The 23,091-nt window shown below is 43.5% G+C and overlaps 1 protein-coding gene across 14 annotated transcripts in view; it reads left to right on the top strand.

Annotated features, from left to right (window-relative positions):
• The window catches only part of KDM5A (lysine demethylase 5A), a 44,308-nt gene extending 21,756 nt beyond the window's left edge, over positions 1-22,552 (top strand). For 2 of the 14 annotated variants that reach the window (XR_014539012.1, XR_014539013.1), the window contains 17 exons: positions 1,469-1,663; positions 1,791-1,972; positions 2,201-2,325; positions 3,623-3,773; positions 5,063-5,177; positions 6,442-6,797; positions 7,579-7,717; positions 9,148-9,327; positions 9,925-10,086; positions 11,402-11,953; positions 13,315-13,458; positions 13,837-13,996; positions 14,304-14,524; positions 15,406-15,816; positions 16,154-16,371; positions 18,826-18,888; positions 20,780-22,552. Coding sequence is in view for 8 of the 14 variants with exons in the window: in XM_083573678.1 (XP_083429804.1) it covers positions 1,469-1,663; positions 1,791-1,972; positions 2,201-2,325; positions 3,623-3,773; positions 5,060-5,177; positions 6,442-6,797; positions 7,579-7,717; positions 9,148-9,327; positions 9,925-10,086; positions 11,402-11,953; positions 13,315-13,458; positions 13,837-13,996; positions 14,304-14,524; positions 15,406-15,816; positions 18,826-18,888; positions 20,780-20,992 (3,372 nt within the window). In the remaining 6 variants the exon portion in view is untranslated. Of the gene's footprint in view, positions 1-1,468; positions 1,664-1,790; positions 1,973-2,200; positions 2,326-3,622; positions 3,774-5,059; positions 5,178-6,441; positions 6,798-7,578; positions 7,718-9,147; positions 9,328-9,924; positions 10,087-11,401; positions 11,954-13,314; positions 13,459-13,836; positions 13,997-14,303; positions 15,273-15,317; positions 15,817-16,153; positions 16,372-18,825; positions 18,889-20,779 lie in introns of those variants that run through there. The other 12 variants (XR_014539014.1, XR_014539015.1, XM_083573678.1 and 9 more) reach the window with 7 other exon arrangements.
• Positions 22,553-23,091: the final 539 nt, after the last annotated feature.

Here is a 23,091-nt window from a genome sequence, read left to right as displayed (position 1 = left end):
TGTTTGCTTTTAAATTTTCTCATATTGTCTGTGTATTTTTTTTGATTGAGCAAAAAACACAACACTATTGTTACCTCTGTGTCCACTCGTATAAGCCCCTTGAATAATTTATGCATATCATACTGTATTACACCATAAGGCTGAATGGTCAAAATACCTTGCCTCAAACCAATTTTAAGCACAACACTTGTTGCAGTCCAAAGCCTGGGTATTTTATCTAGCTTAAGATGCAAGCTGAAACCTTGCAGAATTTCCAGAGGCTGTGACATGCTCTGTGCAGTAGTTGTCTTTTTGGAAATTAAATCTCAAATTTTGGGGAAATTGAAACTTGTTCAATACAGTCATACCTCGGGTTATAGCCACTTCAGGTTGCGCTTTTCAGGTTGTGGACCGCCGAAATCTGGAAGTACTGGAACAGGTTACTTTTGGGTTTCGGCGGTTGCGCATGCACAGAAGTTCTAAATAGCGCTTTGCGCATGCACAGAAGCACCGAATCGCAACCCACGCATGCGCAGCCACGGGTTGCGAATGCTGCAGGTTGCGAACGTGCATCCCGCACAGATCACGTTCGCCACCTGAGCGTCCACTGTACTGACTTACAAAGTCAAACCTTTATTCACCACTCTGAAGAACATGAAATGGATATACTATATATTTTGGAAAGTTCTTTTGTCTGTTTGCTCTGCATTTGGACACCTTCGTTTTTAATAGAACCAGAGCTTGAAAATTAAAATTGGTATAATGCAATGTTGCAATATATTGCAAAGTTGATCATTCTGAAAGAACCTTTGTATTTTCTACTTTTTTCATATTCAAGTGAGGCAAAATTACCTTTTTTTGGACATCTGGTCTTTAAGGTTGCCTCACTTTTTTTTTTTGCTGAAATAATTACTTTTGGCAGGAGACTAGGTGATATACTTCAAGTCTTGCAGTGTAAGTCTAAATCTTACTCTGTTACTATGTTGACATCATTTTCCTCTGTTAAAATGTGTTGGCTCTTGCAGCTTCTTTGGTTTCTCAAATATTATGAGGAGATGGTATCCCCCTGAGAGACTTACTTTCAAGTCTTACTCCTCTTGTTTTTTTGCTTCTCATCCCCATTGCTGTTTATCTTTTTTTGTTCCCAGCTAATTATGTGGTTGGCTTGGAGTTTCTGGGGGAGAGGCTGATTTCAGACAGGCTATTTGAGACTCCTTTGGCTTCATGTGAAATGAAGCCCTTGGGTTCCAGACCTCACACAAACAATTCCCTCATATCCAGTCCCCCAAGTTGACTCCAAAGAGCTTGGCTTACCGAGGCCCCTGGAGACCCTACTCCTGGATAGTGTGACACACTTAATGCTCATAATAATTGCCTATATCATTTAATGAGACCATTTTAACGTGTTTTTCTCATGAACTCCAGCATGGAAGCCCAAGATGAGCTGGGGATAGTTCTAAACCAGATATCTCGCTTCTTGCATTTCTAGCTTCCAATAGGTCGGCAGTGTGTCAGCCATTATCGGCGACTGAGGCGTCACTGTGTGTTTTCTCACGAGGAACTAATTTTCAAGATGGCTGCCGACCCAGAGTGCTTGGATGTGGGGCTGGCTGCCATGGTCTGCAAAGAAATGACTCTCATGACAGAAGATGAGGCACGTTTAAGGGAGGCTGTCATACAGATGGTGAGTTCAGGGAAGCTCTGCTTTCATGCCCTTTTGGACTGAACAAAGAGATTGTGTGAGGCCTTGGAAACAAAAGGTCTTCCCCTGACCAGTATCTTTGTTAGATGTCACTTTTTCTTTGCATTAGGGAGTTCTGATGTCAGAGGAGGAAGTGTTTGAGCTGGTTCCAGATGATGAGCGTCAGTGTGCAGCTTGTAGGACCACCTGTTTCCTGTCTGCTCTTACGTGTTCCTGTAACCCTGAGCGACTTGTATGCCTATATCATCCAAATGATTTGTGTTCATGCTCTATGCAGAAGAAATGTTTAAGGTACTATCTTCCCAGTCCATCCTGCTTCCTTTTGTATACTGCCTTACTTTCTGCCTCTAAACTAGGATAAATGTTTACAGTAATAATGTTCCTTCTTATTCAAAGATCCAGTACATAGTAGTCTGACAAATACATAATGTTATTATCATCTTCCCCATTTCTTTTTTGCTTCTACTCACTTGAAAGTTGCAATACATTTGAAAGTTCTTCCTCCTTGTTTATCTCCAGATACCGGTATCCACTAGATGACTTCCCTTCCTTGTTGTACGGAGTGAAAGTCAGAGCACAGTCCTATGATACTTGGGTCAGCAGGGTCACAGATGCGCTGTCGGCCAACCTCAACCACAAGAAAGGTTAGATGCAGTTTTGTTTCCTATTGGAATCTGTTAAGGAAGATTTTCAGTTGGTTGGAAACACAAATGGGAGATGGACTTGAGCAAAACCAAATCCTAAAACAATATATAAAGTTCAGGGAAGGCTATACAAAATACTTCACTAAGACATGTAAACATGTATTTTAAACCAAAAATATTAAAATGTTCAACATAGAACTGAATTAAGTCAGCAAATGATTTAACACAGTGAGCTCCAGAGAGCCAGCGTGGCATAGCAATTAAGCATGTTGGACTAGGATCAGTTTGAAATCCCCACTCAGCCATGAAGCTCACTGGACCAGCCACACACTTTCAGCCAAATCTGCCTGATTTCTGGGGAAGATACAAAATGGGGGCAAGTGACGAACCATGTACACTAAAACATACTTTGGAAGTGTCCCTGAGCTCAGAGGAACAGCTTGTAATGTGACACAAAGAAGGGCTACAGGGTTTCTACACTGTGGCTCTATGTCCTGCAGAGCGGGAATAGTTTTCTTGCCTTCAAAATAAGATTGAGACCGTATGCATTTGACCCGAGCAAGCTTACATGACCCAAACAAGCTTATATGACATTCCAGCTGGGAATGTCACTTCTTGTGTCGTCTGAAATACTTGTTCCCTTTAGTACTGCATGCTTGACTTCCTGTTTCATTAAATATATATTTGGACCAGTTGCCCAGAAGCAGCCAATCAGCTGCTGCTCATTTATCAGGCAGCAAATGCTTTCAACATTAGATCATGCAGGACATACATTTGCAGCAAGGGATGGCTAATTCAGAATTAAATTTGTAGTTTGACTCTTAAAAACAACAGATGGCTATCACCCTGGAAACTTCTTCTGTTCTTGAGAAGGTTTAATACTTAACATTGATTCCATGTAGCAAGGTGATGGGTGTGTTACACAATGTGTGCAGGATATCTGATACCAAGCTAGTGTGCTCATCCTTGTGAGACATTCTTCTGTTTAAAGTGCCAATATGGCAAGATAGTCAAGGTTAATTAGTTAGTGGAAGTATTGGATTGCCAGCCTGCCTTTCAGACAATTTTTTTGCAGAAATGAGGCTAAAATACTGCCATGAATTGAGGCATCTTGATTAAAGTGAGGAGCAAATACTTTCTTGATGTAGGAAATAGCTCATAACGAATGGATAGCTATGCATATGATAACTTGAATGTGTTCAGTCTAGTGTTCTTGGGGACTTTGTGGTTGGGTGTGGGGAGTAGTTTGCTGTGCTTGTGCATATGTGCAAATGGCCTCTTGGCTAATTTCTTGCAGATGTGATTGAGCTGAGAGTGATGTTGGAGGATGCTGAAGACAGGAAATACCCAGAGAATGACCTCTTCCGCAAGCTAAGAGATGCTGTAAAAGAGGCAGAGACTTGTGCTTCAGTGGCCCAACTGCTTCTGAGCAAAAAACAAAAGCACAGGTATGACCAGGGAAGGTGGAGGTAGATTTTTGGCGTAACTGTATAAATCAGCAACCCAAAAACGCTTATTCTACTGTCAAAATAAATTGTGCATGCTTTGCCAGAATTGGCACGTTTCAAATGGAATATATTAAGTTTGGTGGTTGGTTGGGGGGATGTGCCAAAGACAGTTTGGTCGTGAAGGGGGGAGAAATTGGAAAGTGTTTAGAGAAGTCAAATCAGAAGGATTCTACCCCCTAGAGAATGCATGTAGAAAACTTTTGCAATGACGAGAGAATTAGGGAACTGGTGAAACATTTCAGATTGGAAATAATGTGTTCAAAAATGACCAAACTGGTGTTGATCATATTTTGCTCACGCTGAAGGAATTTTGCTGCTTCTGGGTGCAACTAGAAAGACCTAATTAATATTTACATGGGTATCCTGAAGGACTCCTTTCTCCTCCATGTGAACTTGCATGTTAATAAAAATCACTGATGGAGGCCCTCCTCTGGTTACTTCACCTTCAAAAGTTAGGTTGATGGTGACAGCATTGAGCAATGTTGTCCCTAAATATTTGTGCTTGTTGTGAGGTGAAAATTGGTGGAGATTTTTGCAAGCTTTAACTCTGTATTTTTACATGAAAATCTACACTACTATTAATTTTGATAAAATATTGGGCTGTACAGCTTTTAAATTATTACATAATTAACATCTGAACTCTATTTTTCAGAGTATGTGATGGTAAGGCCTCAAACTCCCCTACAGCCTCTATTTTATGTAACGTATTTGTTTACGTGTCCAGAGGAAATTTACTATGTGTTGTTGTTGTTGTTAATTTATTAATCACATTTGCCTTTGTCTCAATGGTCTCAAGGCGATGTGCAATAAAAGAGTAAAAAACAGTTAAACACAAAAACTCCCAATACATTTAAAACAAAACTAAAATGGTACAAAATAGACACTCATGGCAATGACTTATTTATTCAGCTGGGAAAGCCTGTTGGAACAACAGCAACAACAAAAAGTTGCCAAAAAGTGCAGATAGTGACACCTGTTGCATCTTGACAGGAATGCTGTTCCACAGAATGGGCAGCCACATTAAAAGCCCTGCTCCAAATTACTGCGGAGCGGGCTTCTGAGATGTTTGGAATTTGCAGGAGAAACTTCCCCAGAGAACAACTGGTCCTGGTCTGTATAGGGCTTTACATGCTAGTACCAACACCTTGAACTTGGCCCGTTTGTTGACTCTGTTGCCGTCCAGGAACTGTGTATGTGATTTACAAGGTTCTTTTCTTTCCCCATAGTAGACTGACCCCAGAGAGTGGAAGGACACGGACCAAGCTGACTGTGGAAGAACTGAAAGCTTTTGTGCAGCAGCTGTTTAGCCTTCCCTGTGTCATCAGTCAGGCCCGGCAAGTAAAGGTGGGTTTTTGGAGAAGGCTGTATAGTGGTACCTCGGGTTACATACACTTCAGGTTACATACGGTTCAGGTTACAGACTCCGCTAACCCAGAAATAGTGCTTCAGGTTAAGAACTTTGCTTCAGGATGAGAACAGAAATTGTGCTCCAGCGGTGCGGCAGCAGCAGGAGGCCCCATTAGCTAAAGTGGTGCTTCAGGTTAAGAACAGTTTCAGGTTAAGTACGGACCTCCGGAACAAATCAAGTACTTAACCCGAGGTACCACTGTACTTGGATTGAGTTTTGGTTCTCTTTAGAATGGAGGTGACTGAAGGGTATTCATCCCGCACATGCAGATATGCGCAGGCCTGCAGCCCCTGCTCCTCAGCTGATCTTTGCAGTTCAGCTGTGTCTGTGTCTGTGTGTGGCAGGGAGTATGGGTGTGTTATCAACCCCTCTCTGCTCAACAGATGTTTGATCTTATGAGGTGGTGATTTTGATTGCCATCAAGGCACTGAACTGTAATAATCTTAGCACTTTCTACTTTTTTTCTTTACCTCCTGCCACTAAAATCAGTGGGGTTTGTGGGGAAGGGAGCTGGATCAGGCTCTTCATCTGGAAATCAGCTGCCTCTGATTCCATTTCCTGTTTGAAATGAACGTTCTGCAAGATAATCAATTAATGAACATATCTAAGTTTGAAAATTATGCAACCCGGGGGCTGTGTTTAATACACTATTCCATTTAGTTCTGTGGTCTTTAAATCTTCCTAATGTTAAACAAAAATTAATTTGCATTTTGTGTACTCTAAATATAGCCAAAGTGATACAAAGGCAGATTGTTTTCCTGGCAGTGCTTGCTCTTCTCATGGTTTGAGAAGCAAATTGTTCAAAGGGGGGAAGCAGTGAGCTGGACACTGTAGCATCCCAGGAAAATAAAACATGGACAAGTAATGAGACTGAACTTGATTGTTTCCAGTAGTCATAGTCAAGAAAAGTGTTTTACGGGGAGGGGTTTCAGGTTTAACACAACAGATAGAAGCAAGTGTCAAAGCACTTAGAATAGCACTTTTTTTCTACCTTGTCAGTTATTCTGGGCAGCATTTCTTGCAATAAACTGTTAATTGTAGCTTTTTTTCTACCTGACATCAGTTGTCATTGCTTGGAACCTCAATAGTTCTGAACGTTCAGCTCATCCCAAACATACCAGTACCTAGTTACGCAGTCTGCAACCCCTCTGGCAGCTGCCATCACTGTAGTGAATGAGCACTTTGTTGTCACTCCCTTAGAACCTGCTGGATGATGTTGAAGAGTTTCATGAACGTGCTCAAGAGGCCATGATGGATGAGGTCCCTGACTCATCTAAGCTGCAGATGCTGATAGACATGGGCACTGGCCTCTATGTGGAACTTCCTGAATTGCCTCGCCTGAAGCAAGAGCTGCAGCAGGCACGCTGGCTGGATGAGGTGCGGGTGACCCTTTCAGATCCTCAGAGAGTCACCTTGGATGTGATGAAGAAACTGATTGACTCAGGGGTGGGGCTGGCCCCACACCATGCGGTAGAGAAGGCCATGGCTGAATTGCAGGAGCTGCTCACGGTTTCCGAGAGGTGGGAAGAGAAAGCTAAAGTCTGCCTGCAAGCAAGGCGAGTATTACTCTTGGTCATTCTGCTCTTTGTTTACAGGACCTTGGAACCTCGGTGTCATTTAAGCCACAATGAGTTGTAGTCGAGTCTTGGCCTCCCAACACGTGAACTGACTCCTCTAATAAGTTTATGGAGCGGTGCCTGCCTTATGGCCAAAAAATGAAATCAAAGCATTCACATTCTAATTTTGTCCTTCAGAGATAAGTTTGGGAGCACCTCGCTAAAACTGCACTTTGAATCCTGTTGATGATACTCAGTTTTCATCATCAGCCTTAAAAATGGAATAAATAATGCTGAAAAATGCACTGCCACAGAGAAGGGGTTAGTTTTGGGTGATGGTTGTTCAGGCAATGACTACGTGGTAGCTAGGACTTACTTGATGATGATGATGATGATGATGATAATAATAATAATAAATTTATTATTTATACCCTGCCCATCTGGCTGGGTTTCCCCAGACACTCTGGGCAGCTTCCACATGAATGTTAAAATACAATAGTCTACTAAACATTTAAAGCTTCCCTAAACAGGGCTGCCTTCAGATGTTTTCTAAAAGTCTGATAGTTGTTTTTCTCTTTGACATCTGGTGGGAGGGCATTCCACAGGGCGGGTGCAACTCTGCCTGGTTGCCTGTAACTTGGCTTCTCGCAGCAAGGGAACTGCCAGAAGGCCCTCGACACTGGACCTCAGTGTCCGGCCAGAACGATGGGGGTGGAGATGCTCCTTCAGGTAAGAAAGCAAGACCGTATGCTAATCAGGTTGTGCCCCCCTGCACCCCCAGGCCTCGGCAAAGCATAGCAGCTCTGGAGAGCATTGTCAATGAAGCAAAGAACATCCCTGCTTACTTGCCCAATGTTCTGGCACTAAGAGAAGCCCTGCAGCGAGCGCGAGACTGGACATCCAAAGTGGAGGCTATTCAGGTATGGTTCACAGCAAACAATGCAGCTGGTATATATATCCTTGAATCCTTTCCAACAGGCATTTGCTTCCTTCCTTGAAAAGACAGCATTGTTTTTTCATTTTGAAATCTGATATTCATTGATTGTCCCATTCATTTCCATGCTTTTTAATCCTGATGCATCCTGGCAATGCATTGCAGTGTCTTCTTAATATTTACTTACTGTATTTATGTCCTGCCTTTCCATTTCGATAAGAGATGCCGAAGGCGGCAAGCAATACACAGCAAAAATAGAATAAAACTGTAAAATTTATTTAAGCAAAGAATGGTAGGGATTCTGTTCCTTGGCTGTGATTGTGTTTATTTGTGAATGGAAGCTGACATTTTTAGTTCTCTGAACTGGCTTCAGAATGTAAGGGTGGATAGTCACTGCTGGTGACAACTGCTCAGTTGGAGCAACTTGAATACTGAAGTCTTCTCCAATTAAATGAGCTGTATTTGTATTGATAAATATGTGGCATCATCTACCCTGCCCCGTATGTCTCAGCCTTAGCCTTATAGCTACGTTTTCTTGAACAAAAATTGAACAGGTCCTTTTATAGAGGTTTTCAATTTTATATTTATGTACCCATACAAGCTCACTTGTTCCTCACTAGCAGAGTGAAGTCATTTGTTATTTACAGATAGGTGTTCTGGAATTATGTACTTACAAATTATAAAATTTGCTTTTGGAGTAAATTATGGAAACTATTGAAATGTGTAGGAAATTATTAAATGTGTGTGTTTTATGGGTGAGAGCTGGTAGAGTAATAGGCTGGTTGGGACCACTTCCTTCCATATGAACCTGCCAGTACACTAAGGCCCTTAGAGGCCCTTTTCCAAATGCTTCTGCCCTTTGAGGTCTGGCAGGAAAGAGCCTTTTCAATTTTGGCACCCCAGCCTTAGGACACTCACCCCAAGGAAGATTGCCTAGGGCCTTCTCCTTACTTTATGGGTTGGGCCCATAGCGTAGCAACACAGCACCTGTGTTGGATGGAGAAAGTCCGAGGTTCAATCCCTGGCCTCTCAGTTTAAAAAAATCAGGTGGCAAGTAATGGGACAGACCACTGCAAGAAACTCTGAAACCACTGCCATAGTGGTCAGTATTGCCAGGTTAGGTGGGTAAATATTTCTCCTAAAAGGCATTGTCCAATGTATTTTTGGCAGCAGACATAGACCCTTTTATTTTCTCAGGTCTATTAGTGTGAATTGCTTTTTTTTTACTGTTGTAATTTTATTCTCTTATTGTGTCACGCTGTGTTAATGCTCATATGTGATTTTATTGCACTTACCCATTTTATCCTAATATAATTGAACAGTATTGAAATCCACCTGTGGCTGCATAGGTTGGCATAAGTTCAGTTTACTGTGGCGGTGGGAATGTTTAGCTGAGAATTATTCTTTACCCCTTAGAATGGGAGCAACTATGCATATTTAGAACAGCTAGAGAATCTGTCTGCAAAAGGCCGCCTGATACCCGTCCGCCTTGAGGCATTGCCACAAGTTGACTCACAGGTAGCAGCAGCCCGTACCTGGAGGGAGCGAACAGGCAGAACGTTCCTTAAGAAGAACTCGAGCTACACACTCTTACAGGTAAGTTGTGGGCAATCCTGTATTGGGGCCTGTAGAAATGGCCTTAGCATTGCCTTCAAATGGTTAAAAATGCACTGCCACAGAGAAGGGGTTAGTTTTGGGTGATGGCTGCTCAGGCAATGACTACGTGGTAGCTAGGACTTACTTTATAATGATAATAATAATAATAATTTATTATTTATACCCTGCCCATCGGGCTGGGTTTCCCCAGCCACTCTGGGCGGCTTCCAACTCAATATTAAAATGCAATAGTCTATTAAACATTTAAAGCTTCCCTAAACAGCTTCTCTATCTTGCTTGGCGCTGGTATATCCATAACACCTCCCAATGTCTTAATGCATAACTGATTGAGAAGCATTAAATCGGCACATGACTTAGGTGAAAGTACATGATCTTCAGTACCATGTAAAGGTGTTCTCTTTAGGAAAATGGGTCTGCTTTGCCTGAAATTGATCCCCCCCCAAAAAAAGTTTTAGCTTGCTTTGTCCCAATGGAGAATTCTGAGTTAAATCTGATTTCGAATGAAATTTGTCTGAAATGTTTCTGTGCAGCATTCAATCTGAGTGATCTTATAACTGGTCTGCTTTTTGGTTGCAGGTTCTGAGCCCTCGAACTGACATTGGTGTTTATGGAAGCAGTAAGAACAGGCGAAAAAGAGTCAAGGAGCTGATAGAGAAGGAGAAAGAGAAGGAGCTTGACCTGGAGTCCTTGAGTGAGCTAGAAGATGGACTAGAAGAGACCAGAGACACTGCAACCGTGGTAAGGAACTATAACAGCACTGCACTGGGTTTGATTTCTTCTATGGGGGGCCCTTACATACTAACTTCATGCAACAATAAATGCTTGTGAGTGCTGTTACCTGTGGCAGGTATTTTAGCCAATTTTTATCACTCCTTTTGTTTCCAGGCTCAAGACAAAGTGTTGATGCTAAGGTTTAGAGCCTTAAATGGCTTGGGACTCTAGGTATTTTAATGTCTACCTTCATCTGTAGGCTCCTCTCCCCATGCTGTGATCATGACCTGAGGCCCAGCTCTTCCAGGGCCAGGGCATTCCCTGGTCACCCCATGGAATGCCTTACCAACCAGGGTGCAACATGCCTCATTGCTATATAGTTTTAGGTGGTGGGTAAAGAGGTAAAAGGTAAAGGGTAAAGGGACCCCTGACTATTAGGTCCAGTCGTGACCGACTCTGGGGTTGCGGCGCTCATCTTGCTTTATTGGCCGAGGGAGTTGGCATACAGCTTCCGGGTCATGTGGCCAGCATGACTAAGCTGCTTCTGGCGAACCAGAGCAGTGCACAGAAATGCCGTTTACCTTCCCACCGGAGCGGTACCTATTTATCTACTTGCACTTTGACGTGCTTTCAAACTGCTAGGTTGGCAGGAGCAGGGACCGAGCAATGGGAGCTCACCCAGTTGCAGGGATATGAACCGCCGACCTTCTGATCGGCAAGCCCTAGGCTCCGTGGTTTAACCCACAGCGCCACCCGCGTCCCGGGTAAAGAGGTAGTTGTTTGTAATTTTTTGAAATTAAATAAAACAGAATAGTTATGCTGCATCGTTCTTGTTTGCTCAGTGGAAGTCTCTTCAGTGTTGAGATGGAAAGCTTTCAATCATAATTTTAAAAGTTATGTTTAAAATGGAAAGCATTTCGGAAGAAAGATAAAATGTACTTGCATGTAAAGACAGTGATATAATTATGCTGTAAATCCTCATTATGTGGAGAGATGTGAACTGCTTTTGAATACTGAACTAGTCTGTAAACGTAAGTTCATAGGAAATTCTGTGGAAATTAAGATGAAGGTTCTTCTGCACATTTAAAAATGATATATTTCTATAGTGCTTCACATGAGTTTTTGTGTTCAGTAATAATATGCCAGAGATGGAGAGAAATGTTTGTCTAAGGCCAGCTAGTTAGTTCATGGCAGAGGTGAGATTCAAACAAGGGATCTTCTTATTCATAGTTTGGTGCTGTGGCCTCTTTGCCTCCTCAGCTCCCCACTTAAAGGAAGAAAATGGGGTACAGCAGCTGAGCTGAGTGAAGGGTTTTCATCTGTTCTTCTCCCTGTCCAATAGGTGGCAGTCTTCAAGGACCGTGAGCAGAAGGAGATTGAAGCCATGCATGCCCTCAGGGAAGCCAACCTGGCAAAGATGATGATGGTGGACCGCATTGAGGAGATCAAGTTCTGCATCTGTCGCAAAACAGCCAGTGGGTTCATGCTCCAGTGTGAACTCTGCAAAGACTGGTTTCACAGCACCTGTGTGCCCCTCCCCAAAACCAGCTCCCAAAAGAAAGGCTCCAGCTGGCCTGCCAAAGAAGTCAAGTTCCTATGCCCACTCTGCATGCGTTCGCGAAGACCCCGCCTTGAGACCATCTTATCTCTGCTTGTGTCCTTGCAAAAGCTGCCGGTCAGACTGCCGGAGGGGGAGGCACTCCAGTGCTTGACAGAGCGGGCAATGAGCTGGCAGGACCGAGCGCGGCAAGCTCTGGCTACAGATGAACTGTCCTCTGCATTGGCCAAGCTCTCTGTGTTGAGCCAACGTATGGTGGAACAGGCTGCCCGGGAGAAAACAGAGAAAATAATCAGCGCAGAGCTACAGAAGGCCGCAGCCAACCCTGACCTACAGGTAGGGGTGAGGCGGGGCCTAAGCAATAGATAGGATGTACAGTGGTACCTTGGGTTACATACACTTCAGGTTACAGACTCCGATAACCCAGAAATATTACCTCAGGTTAAGAACTTTGCTTCAGGATGAGAACAGAAATCGTGCTCTGGCAGCGCGGCAGCAGCGGGAGGCCCCATTAGCTAAAGTGGTGCTTCAGGTTAAGAGCAGTTTCAGGTTAAGAACGGACCTCCAGAACAAATTAAGTACTTAACCCGAGGTACCACTGTAGTTTGTTTCTCTGGTGTATGTAGTGCTTCTTTCTGGGAACACTTGAAAAGTTGTTGCATATTAAGAACTGTCGCTTAGTTTGATCTGAATGCAGTCGATCTCCTGCGACAAAAAGCTTCTGGTGATTTTTTAAAAAAAATCTTAGGTGTCTTGTAAGGCTTACAGGCTTACAAGTGAAGGTTATAATGATATACACAATAAGGACCTCCACAAAAATAACACAAAAACAATAAGGCACAGAACTTTATAAACATGTATATTCAGTTTTCATAGCTGCAGTGCACCATTCAGACAATGGCCAGTTACTCTGGAATTCCAGCTGATCACATTTTCTTTTGCGTTACAAAAATAAAGTCACAAGGCTTACAACAGGGGTCAGCAACCTTTTTCAGCTGTGGGCCGACCCACCGTCCCTCAGACCGTGTGCTGGGCCGGACTATATTTTGAAAAATAAATAAAAAATGAACAAATTCTTATGCCCCACAAATAAGATGCATTTTAAATAAAAGGACACATTCTACTCATGTAAAAACACGCTGATTCCTGGACTGTCTGTGGGCTGGATTGAGAAGGCGATTGGGCCGCATCCGGCCCCCAGGCCTTAGGTTGCCTACCCCTGGCTTACAAAATAAGGTGATAAGGTTCAGTTTGAATAGGAGTGGGTTCACAGTTTAATAAACTCAGGTTTGTTACGAATGTAGGTAAGTGGCCAAATCACATCCATTTTCTTTAAGCACATAAAGTATATTCATTGACCAGCAGGGGGTTTATAGGCTGCAAAGCCAGAGATTGTAAAATGTGACAATCAGGACAGGTGAATGTAGGTGTACTTCCAGTATTGTTTTACTGATGGGATTATAGCTTTACTTTGAAGAGTTACTAATTTACATTTTGGTATCCTGCCTCCTGTTTGCTTCACTCCTTTTTCTGTTTTGGCTTTCTCTGCCAAAATACAGTATACTGTATTTTATTTAGATGTGAAGGTTACATTTCTGGATCTGAATTGTATCCACAGAGCAAAGCAAAGGAGACCACTTGTTGAATTCTTCTAAATTAACTTAGTTTTAACCTCCTAATACTTTTTCACCCCTTAGGGTCACTTGACTAGTTTTCAGCAATCTGGCTTTAACCGGGCAATGAGTAGTGTGTCGTCATCTCCGCGACAGACTATAGACTATGATGATGAGGAGACGGATTCAGATGAAGCAATCAGGGAAGCATTTGGCTATGACATAAAGGTCAGCACTGCAGTAAAAATCTTTGAGCCATTAATGTCAGTTTTATTTCTTCAATGAAACTTCAGCCAATTTACTGTAGCTTACATTCACAGCTGTAAAAGTTGCTTGACACATCAAGGTGATCCAAGATGTGTCGTGAAGCTTGTAATGGATTTTAATCTTACTGCAGAGTTTGCATTTGAATTAACTGACTGGAAATGAGCAAAAATGCATTGTCCGTCCCCATAAATCTGGAGAGAGGTATTGGCCCTCTTGTCTATCTGTTGCAGTGGTTAAAAAGTAAACCATAACCCATGTTCCTATAACACACTAGCTTAACATATGTTGGCACAAAAATAGATAACTCTATGCTTATGCCCACTTACATTCTGCTCGTAGGACAATGCCAGTGTAAAATCCTCTAGCAGTGTGGAGCCCAACTTGTTTTGTGATGAAGAAATTCCCATTAAATCTGAAGAAGTTGTAACACACATGTGGACAGCCCCCTCCTTCTGTGCTGAACATGCATATTCATCAGCTTCCAAAAGCTGCTCTCAAGGTAACATTTCCTATATATATGGGGCATCTAAGGGATTGTCTGACCTCACAGTAACATGTAACACTTGAGTGCCTTGTGGCTCTTGAGTAATTAACTATAATTCTAGCTTCCACTGCTGTGTTTGATCATTCAAGAGACTTTGCAGTCTGCCATAATTAAGGGAAATAATTGCCGTTCGCTACTAAGAAATACAGCATTTGAAATGTTTATTTGAAGTCTTGTCTGTTCTAATCCTTTTTATGTTAATGGAAAATTAAACCATTCTCTATTGACTTTTCTGGTGTGATTTTCTGCTTCTCTCTAAAAGGCTCCAACACCCCAAGGAAGCAGCCTCGCAAAAGCCCCCTGGTACCTCGCAGTTTAGAACCTCCTGTGCTTGAGCTGTCTCCTGGAGCCAAATCCCAGCTAGAAGATTTAATGATGATCGGAGATCTCCTAGAGGTTTCTCTGGATGAGACCCAGCACATCTGGCGGATCTTGCAAGCAACACATCCACCATCAGAGGATAGGTTTCTACATATTATGGAGGTGAGGATGGATGTTCCATACTGAGAATCATTTAGTTCCCTTAACTTACCTTCAAAAGGAAGAGTTTCCATCTCTTTCCTTCCCCCAAGTCCTTTTTCAAGACATGCTTACTTAATGCTGTTGGGTTCCCCTCTGTTTCCTCCACATCCACTGAGGATGGCAGGACTGCCTGTGGCTCTGGGTCTAGGAGACAAAACAAAATTGGCTAGAACAGCAACTACCTTCTCTTCCCTGCCTAGTTAAGTTAGAGGAGGGGTGGGGAATCTTTACTATGTTGAGGGTTGCAGTCCTGCAGGGAAAGCCTCATTCCCCCCTCCCCATCACTTTTTCATCTCTTTCCCCATCAAAAATCTCCTCACTAGGCAGTTTGGCTTAAGGGAAAACAAACTCAGTCATGTGTATGTGAGAGCTTTTTATTTAAGCCTACCTGTTGTAGAGGGAAGGCAGGCAGGCAGGCTGCAGGCTGGATCCAAAGGCTGCTGGTTCCTGAGCTCTGGTGTAGACAGTATGAGCTAGATGGACCAACTGGTCATTTTCTGTATAAGATTGAGAAAACTTAGAACTGCAGCACCTGCCTTTCTGGATCATGTAGCCTGTCTCTGCGTATATGTGCACACATTCTGCTTATTGATATGCATTACATACACTCTTTTGTGCCCTCCCAGTGGTGACTGAAATGGCCAGTGTTGTGGGGCGGATGAAGGGTTTTCACTTTGCCTCCACTCCAACAATGAACAGTGTCACCCAAGTAGCATCACGGCAGTATGTGTTGCACTCTCTGGAATCGCTACAGGATTTAAACAATCCTAGCTCCTTGACTTTGCTTTGTGATATGTCCGTCTTCCTAACCTTTCTTTTGTCCAAACTACCTTTTCTTTAAGGATGACAGCATGGACGAGAAGCCATTAAAAATGCGGGGAAGAGACTCTTCTGAGCGGAAGCGGAAGCGCAAGCTGGAGAAAGCAGAGCAGTTCTTTGGCGAAATGAAGCAGAAGTCTAAAGAGCTGAAGAAGTTGGAGAAACCCAAGAAGAAGAAGCTAAAACTGACCATGGATAAGACGAAGGAGCTGAACAAACTGGCCAAAAAACTGGCCAAGGAGGAGGAGAGGAAGAAGAAGCGTGAGAAGGCAGCCGCGGCCAAGGTGGAGCTGGTGAAAGAGTGCACAGAGAAAAAGAGGGAGAAGAAAATCTTGGATATCCCCTCCAAGTATGACTGGTCAGGAGCTGAGGAGTCTGATGATGAAAATGCAGTATGTGCTGCACAGAACTGCCAGAGGCCCTGCAAGGACAAGGTGGGTCACCTTGGCTGAACCTTTTCAAAGCTCAGTGCTAGCCTGCTTCAGATTTCAGGCTGTCTTAGCATTCTGTCATTTTATTTTTATTTAAAAGGTAGAAACCATACAAATGTATGCTTGATAATAATGAACAAGGAATTTTATGCGTGTGTACCATTTGTGCATGTATGACGTAGGCTGTTCTGAAGCAGAATTCAGTCTTGCTAACTGGATTCTGACTGTTGACAGATGCAGTTTAAGAGATGCAGTAGAGAAATGGGTAAATCTGAAAATAGTTCGTCCATCTGATAAGTTTTCCCATCTCCTCATCTTTCCTTCCCTGCTGGCACTCTAGAAAACCTGCTGACTGACACCCAGGAGTTAATTCCAGACTTGAGAGAGAACTGTATTCCCAGGCCTTGGTGTGTATCGAAGTGAAAGTCTCTAAGCTGGCCGTGCGGTCCTCGTCTAGGAAAGTTAATCTTCCAAAAGCTCTTGCATAAAGCCTGTGAGCCATGAGTCTGCAGGTTGAGGGAAGCCACATGCTGCACTGCCCCACTTTTCTTGCTGGAGGTAAATCTGCAGAGCTTTTAGAACTGATCGGATTATAGCAAATTAAATCTCTTCCGCCCTGGAGACCTTTTTTCAGGTCCACTTGCAGCAACTTTGGACTCTACTTTCAGCTCTGCAAGAGCAATCTCCTGGAAGCAACACTCAAACTCCATCATAGTTTTGTGCTGCTTCTGTTCAGAGAACATTCCACAAAGCTGCTCTGCATGTGTGTGCACGCATAACTAGGATTGACTTGTGTGTTGGCAATGCCAGCTGTTGCCTATGTGCAGTAATGCACTTAATTACCCAGGGGTGGGGGAACAGGGTATGCACTAACAGAGGGCTCTTGTGCAGGTGAACAGTGCAGATTGCTGTTGGCTGTGTGGTTCTTTGTTGAAAAATAAAGCTTTCCTTTTGCAAAAAAGCCACACGCCTCAAAATGTAAATCCTGCACAAGTGCATAAGCTGCTGCAGAAATTTCCATATGCTGCAAAAGCCAGGGGTTTGCTGCAGAATTTAGCTGCAGAGACCTAGGGAACACACCATGAAGATGCTTTAAGTTGCCTATTTTTTAGACTGATCGCTCACACTATCCACACAAGTTCAGGTCAGAGAATATTGTATAACATCCTTGCTAATTTGTTCCTTTATAAACTTAATATATATTTTTAGAAACCAGTTTAAAACATATTGCCACTCATATTTGCCCTGCCCACTTTGCATTTTTCCAAAAAAATACAAATAAATGTTTCAGTGCCAAGAGGCTGCTAAACACTGGCAAACTATAGGAGAAAGAGTTTTATGGCATACAGTAGCCATCAATAATGTTTCTGTACATTTCTCTTATTCTAATGTTTTGCACTGTTTTGCTTATGATGGCACACTTGTTCTAAGACCCAATGGTTGCTCCTGTGGAAAGTGGTGGTCAAAGAATAATAAAATAGTAGAGTTGGATGGGACCGTGACGGTCATCTAGTCCAACTCCCTGCAGATGGCCATCCAACCTCTGCTTTAAAAACTTCCAGTGAAGGAGAGTCCATGGTCTTGAAGAGGGAGAAGGACCCAGGTAATAAGAAAGTTGATGCAGATGCTGGAGCACAGTAATGTGTGGACTCCATTCTTGACACTTTATGACATTCCAGCCTCAAAGCTATGAAGACATGAATGGTTCCTTAAGTCTGAATCTGAGGTTGCTGGAACAGGTGGAGTTGTTTGCTGCCCCCAACAAAGCTACAAGCTTGAGGACCAAGCTCAAGCTCCCATCTTCCTACCTGCTAACCATGGTCACCTTAGTCTTATCTAGATAGGGCTTTAATTAACTTTGATCCTCAGTGGTCAGACATCAGGCATAGACTCTGCAGAACCTGGATTGGACAAAAAGTATAGCGATCGGTACATGAATAATGCCTAATGCCATCCCTACACCTGATATCTCCCACCTGATATCTCCCAGTGGTTTCATACATAGTGGGTGTGCATTATGGGATTCTGTAAGAAGGGCTGGTGGGGGTGAGGCAGGGAGGTGAGCAATCTCATCTTACTGGCCTTTGGGGTTTCTCTCAAGAATGAACACAATAGCCAAGCAATTCTATGAATATTAGTTCTGTAACTGGGGCGCCAAGACTCATGGCTAGTGCTTTGAAAGGCTGCAAGGAAGTCTTAAAAAGGCCTGTAGGAAATTGTTTCTCCCATTGTAGATGGGAATCAACCAAAAAGCCACAATCACAGTCTCTGTGCCATTTAGACCAAAAGTCAAGTTGGCAGGCATTTTAGAAAACATTATTTTTGGGGTGCAATTTGCCACTTGGAACAGGTCCACTGGATGATGCTTTGCAGATACAGTGGCAGCAAAGAGGGAAGGCTGATGTGTCCATTGGTCAGTTTTGGCATTAATAAGAGTTAACACTGGTATCTCCTTCACATGCATCAACTTCCTAAACCAGGGAGACAGTGCCAATGAATAGGCTATTGGGAGTAACACTGGCTAAAGTCAACCTTCTGTTGTACACATCAGCCAGACCATTGACAGGTACCCATTCCCCATTGCTTATCCTCCAGAGTTGCGGAATCCAGCTTGCTTCATGAATCCAGTGGCACACCAGCCTAAAAGGCCTACTACCCCAGTGAGGGCACCTGAGGAAGGGATCTCTGCCTTCCAATTTGGCAGTGGTGTCACCCACCTTGCCTAATAGGCTTTCAGACTAGGGCAGATCATGGATCCCAGAACTTACCCTGTTGCATGAACAGAGCCAGGTATTGGTGGAGACCCATGGTTGTCAGAGACCAAGAAGTTCAAGTCAGCTCCGGCCTTGGTTTGTATGCTGAATTATCCAGTATAATGGGTCTGCCCAACCTCCAGCACTGCAGAAATAGATTTTGCATTCGATGAACTTAAGAACCGCATACCTTAATGCATAGCTAAGGTACCAATAACTGTCTTTACCAATAACTGACACTTCTCTCTCCCCACTGCAGTTTGGATACTTGCACGAGACCAAAACCAGGCCTTACTCAGCCAGGTCTCATAACGCAAACAAGGTCAGTGGCCTTATCCAGAATTAAATAATGGATAATAAATGTTTAATTGCCCACTGACGGTTCTAACAACCATGACAGGTTGGAGGCAACAGCCCTGCACCCCTAAGACACCCCAGCAATTGCAGGAAGTGACACAGAATTAGCACCTCCTCAAGTACTCTTGAAGTGCTCTGCTTGGAGACAAGAGGAGGGAGAATTGGGTCCAAATGTTGGAGTATCTTAATTTACTGTACTTCATTCACCTTTTTGGGTAGAATTAAGGTCAGATGCTCAGTTAAAATCCTTTTGACTGCTGAAATAAATGCTGCTCGGTGTCGGGAACCAAAGCTTGTGTTTCTCTTTTTGATGACAGCATGCTTGCCTTCGGTTTAACTGATAATTTTAGCACTTCCATCCCACTTGTGCTTCCTCTTTTATTTGCTCCTGCCACTGCATGGTGGCCATTAACCCTCTGCCACATATGGGCAAAAAAACACAAGCAGGAATTCTTTGATCAGTGACTAAAGCATTGCTAGAAACAAAAAAGTAGGCTTGGCTCAGAACAGCAAAAAGGGGAAGCAAACTGTGTTTAGAATAGACTTGAATTAAGGAGGTTTACAATAATATGATTGAATTGGGTTTATGGCTACTTTGAGATAGTCAATAAATTTTAAATTCTTTTAAAGTAGAGTGCACTTAATTTAGGGGACAAAATCCGATACTACTTGAAAATCAAGCCAACTACTAATTTAGGGGATGATGGTCTGTTTCAACTTGATACCTATGGTAGAGTTGAATATATGAAGTTGCCTGATACCTTTGGCCCAGCTACTTAGACCGGCAGCAGTTATCCAGGTCTGGGTTTGCTGCAGACTTGAACATGAATGTCTTCATATATGCATATATTATGCCATAAAGCTGTGGACTCTCCCTTTACTTTTTTACTTCCAATTTTGCCTGTACATGACATTGAAAGCACAGATTTCAGGAAGGGCCAGTTTCTGGTCAGCAACAACTTAATACTGGAAATGCTTTGTGTGTGTGTGTATGTTCTCGAGGAAGAAATTGAGTATATTGAACAAATGGACATTGTAATTATCTAGAAAGTGAGCCTTAAATGTATAGCAGCAGCAGCTAATTCCCACTGTGTTATGTCCCTGGCCTTTGTGATCTTAAGAACTGGGATTGTGCTCGCGTCATTTCACATGATTATTTTTTATGCAAAGTGCCATGTATCTTGGTGGTGAAATGCAAGAGCCTAATTGCCCACTTACTGGAATCATAGTCCCCTCTGTGTTATGGAAGTTTATGCAGGTAATGTATGCTCATACTGTATGCAAGCTAGGATGTTGTATGAATCTCTGAGTCTTCTGGGTGCAGGCTGTGAAAACCCTGCTTTGTTACTTGAATGAGAATTGAAACATCTGAACCATGGGAGGCGTCTGCGATATGTTGGTTTCAAAAATGAAGTCTCCAGGTAAATCCTACAGAATGGGGCTTTTCCTTCTCACAGGCTTTCCCTGCCCATTTCTGTTGCATTAACCAGGGAGTCGTCCTCCCTGGTAAATTCCCAGCCAAGTATTCTGCACCCCTCAGTCTGTCCCCTTGAGCAGAAGTTACCTGGGAACAACTGATGAGGTGCTGTAGCATCTGCTGCTGGTTTCTGGCATCCTTATCGCTGCTCCTGATGGACAGGCTGAAGGTCTGGGGCCAGATGCAGTTCTCTCCTCCAAAGATGCCCGGTTTGGTGGTAAAGAATGAATGTATTAACCCTTGCTTCTCTAATGACACCTGAATAGGTTTGTACTCCAGTTTCCCAGCTTCTGTAATGCTAAGCTGGAGAATTCTGTCGCCTTTTGTGAGTTTCTCTTCCGTTGCGATGTCACTAACACGTGTCTGTTGTATCTTACAGGTAGACTGGGTGCAGTGCGATGGCGGCTGTGATGAGTGGTTTCATCAAGTTTGTGTTGGTGTCTCGCCAGAAATGGCCGAGAGTGAAGATTATATCTGTATAAACTGTGCAAAGAAACAGATGCAGGGGGCAGGCAGTCCGACACACGCACCACCTCCTCATTTCCTGCTGAGCTACAAACTACCTTTGGAGGACCTCAAGGAGACGAGTTAGCAGCCGCTTGGTCTTACTGGGACGTAAGGGAAATGGAACACTAAGATGGCGGCGTGAAGCTAATGTAGCCACTTGGAAATGCTCCACTTCTGCGGACGTACGGCCCTATAGCGGAGCTGGCCCCGTATAGCTGGCTTCCTTTACGCAAAAGGGATGTCATGGGCACAGGGGTACTGACCCAGCTATGCAGATACCACCCTGTTGGAAGTCCCAGCCAGTGTATTTACTCCCATGTTTCCTTTAAGAAAAAAAAGAGGCTAAGCATAGGTACCACCTTCAGGCTGAGCAGATATGAGGCCCACGGATTAAGCTGCTTTGCCTCAACAGTTCAAATGGGGGTCATTGTTGAGAATCCTGCAGCCCACAGGATTTGCCTCTGGAGTGGTGGGCTGATTGGGCAGAGGTGCCTAGGCCATGTTATGTGGACAAGGAACTTGCGTCGAGCACCACACAGGGGGAGATGGGTGGGTGGAAAAAAACAAAAACAAATTAGCTCCTGGTTTTGTTGTTAGAAGGCAAAGGAACTATAGGTCTTGGAAACAGACGTTGATTTTGTGTTTGCCCTCCTTCCTTTGGTGGTCCCTCCCCTCGTTGGGGAAAGCTCACCATATAAATTAACATGTAGCTGAGGGTATGTTTCCCTGGCAAAGCACTCCTCTCTGCACTGGTGGCCATTTCCCCTTGTCTCGGGCTTTGCTTGACACCCTGCCACTAAGTTGTCTGAAGCAAGGTGCAGCTGGTATGGTAGGTATCACGAGTGCATGGGGTTGGAGACGGGGGCCGAGAGTAGTCCAGCTTCCTCACGATTCCACACTGACATGCTTCTGTGAAAAACGTCAGCTCACAAGTGTTCCCAGCATCACACTTCCAAAAATGCAGTCTACAGATTGCAGCCCTGCTTCCTCGCCGTTAGGTTTCTATGGATTAAAGGCCTACACTTGGCTACAAATCTGGCTCAATCTCTCTCTCCCCCCCCCCCGCCCCCGCTTTCCTGGAAGAGAGGCGACTTGGGGAGCAGGTGGCAATTGTTTTAGTAAACCAATTTTTAAAAAAGGACTGGTTTTTACTTTTTTCTATGTCTCGGACTACTGACTTGTTCTACAAAAAAAGAGAAAGATTATTTTTCTTTGGTTTTTATACTTACCACGGTTACCAGCAGCACAGAAAAAAGAGAGAGGCTCACACACACACACGAAAAAACCTGCCTGCAGGCTTGGGTTTTTAACTTCATTCCTTCCTTGTAGTACAAGGAAATTAGCAGTTACTCCCCACATCCTTGCTCCACCTGCTGCCTGTGTTTTAAATAGGTAAAAACAAAACATTTCATGTGCTACCTTCATGTTGGAGTTTGTTCTGTTAGCAGGGCATCTTGATCCTTGCTGGCTTTTCTGTGAGTGGCTGAAACTGGCCATGGTGGTGTCTCTCTCCCCCCCCCCGTTCCCATTATCTATTGTGTTTCCATTCTTCTACAGTTCTAGGAGTGTTGTAACTATAGTGTCCAGTCTTACTAGATGCAGGGGTTGGGATTTTCTAAAAGATAAAAATCTTGTAGTGTTCTGCCTTGACTGTTTTGTGTCCCTTCTGTTGTATCCGGTACTTGGAGATGTCGTTGATCAAGCATCTTTGTCCTGAAGCACATCGCTGGCTTCCGTCTGCAAATAATGCACCTCCTATAATATCGGGGTGGGGACTCTCATTAAGTCAAGGGGTGGGTCTAGTGTTTTTATAAAGCTGTTTACAGGACCCACAAGTGTTCTCCTGAGCTGCATTTCAACTTGACCCTCTAACTCCTTTGTGAAGAAGTGGAAAATGCTGACAAGTTTCTCAAGTTTTCACTACATGTTGAAGAGGCAGGCAACCCACTTCTGCTTCCACTGTAAAATTGAATTGAAAAACATCTTTCCTCTTCAAAAGCTCATGCAATCATAGTTGACATTTCAAAGAAATCTCTGGCTGGGTTTCCTTGGTCTCACCCATTCATTTATATAGCTTTCTGGATTGCAGTTTCAGATTTCGGAAGCAAAGTGTCCTCTCAATTGTGTGGCCGCAAGGTAAGAAAGTGTAGTGATTTGCAACTAAAGCAGATTATTGATCCCTGG

This window comes from Podarcis filfolensis (genome assembly GCF_964270895.1).
Source record: "Podarcis filfolensis genome assembly, chromosome: 10".
NCBI lineage: Eukaryota > Metazoa > Chordata > Lepidosauria > Squamata > Lacertidae > Podarcis > Podarcis filfolensis.
The sequence above is the reverse complement of the archived record's forward strand: the minus strand, read 5'-3'. Positions and strand labels throughout refer to the sequence as shown.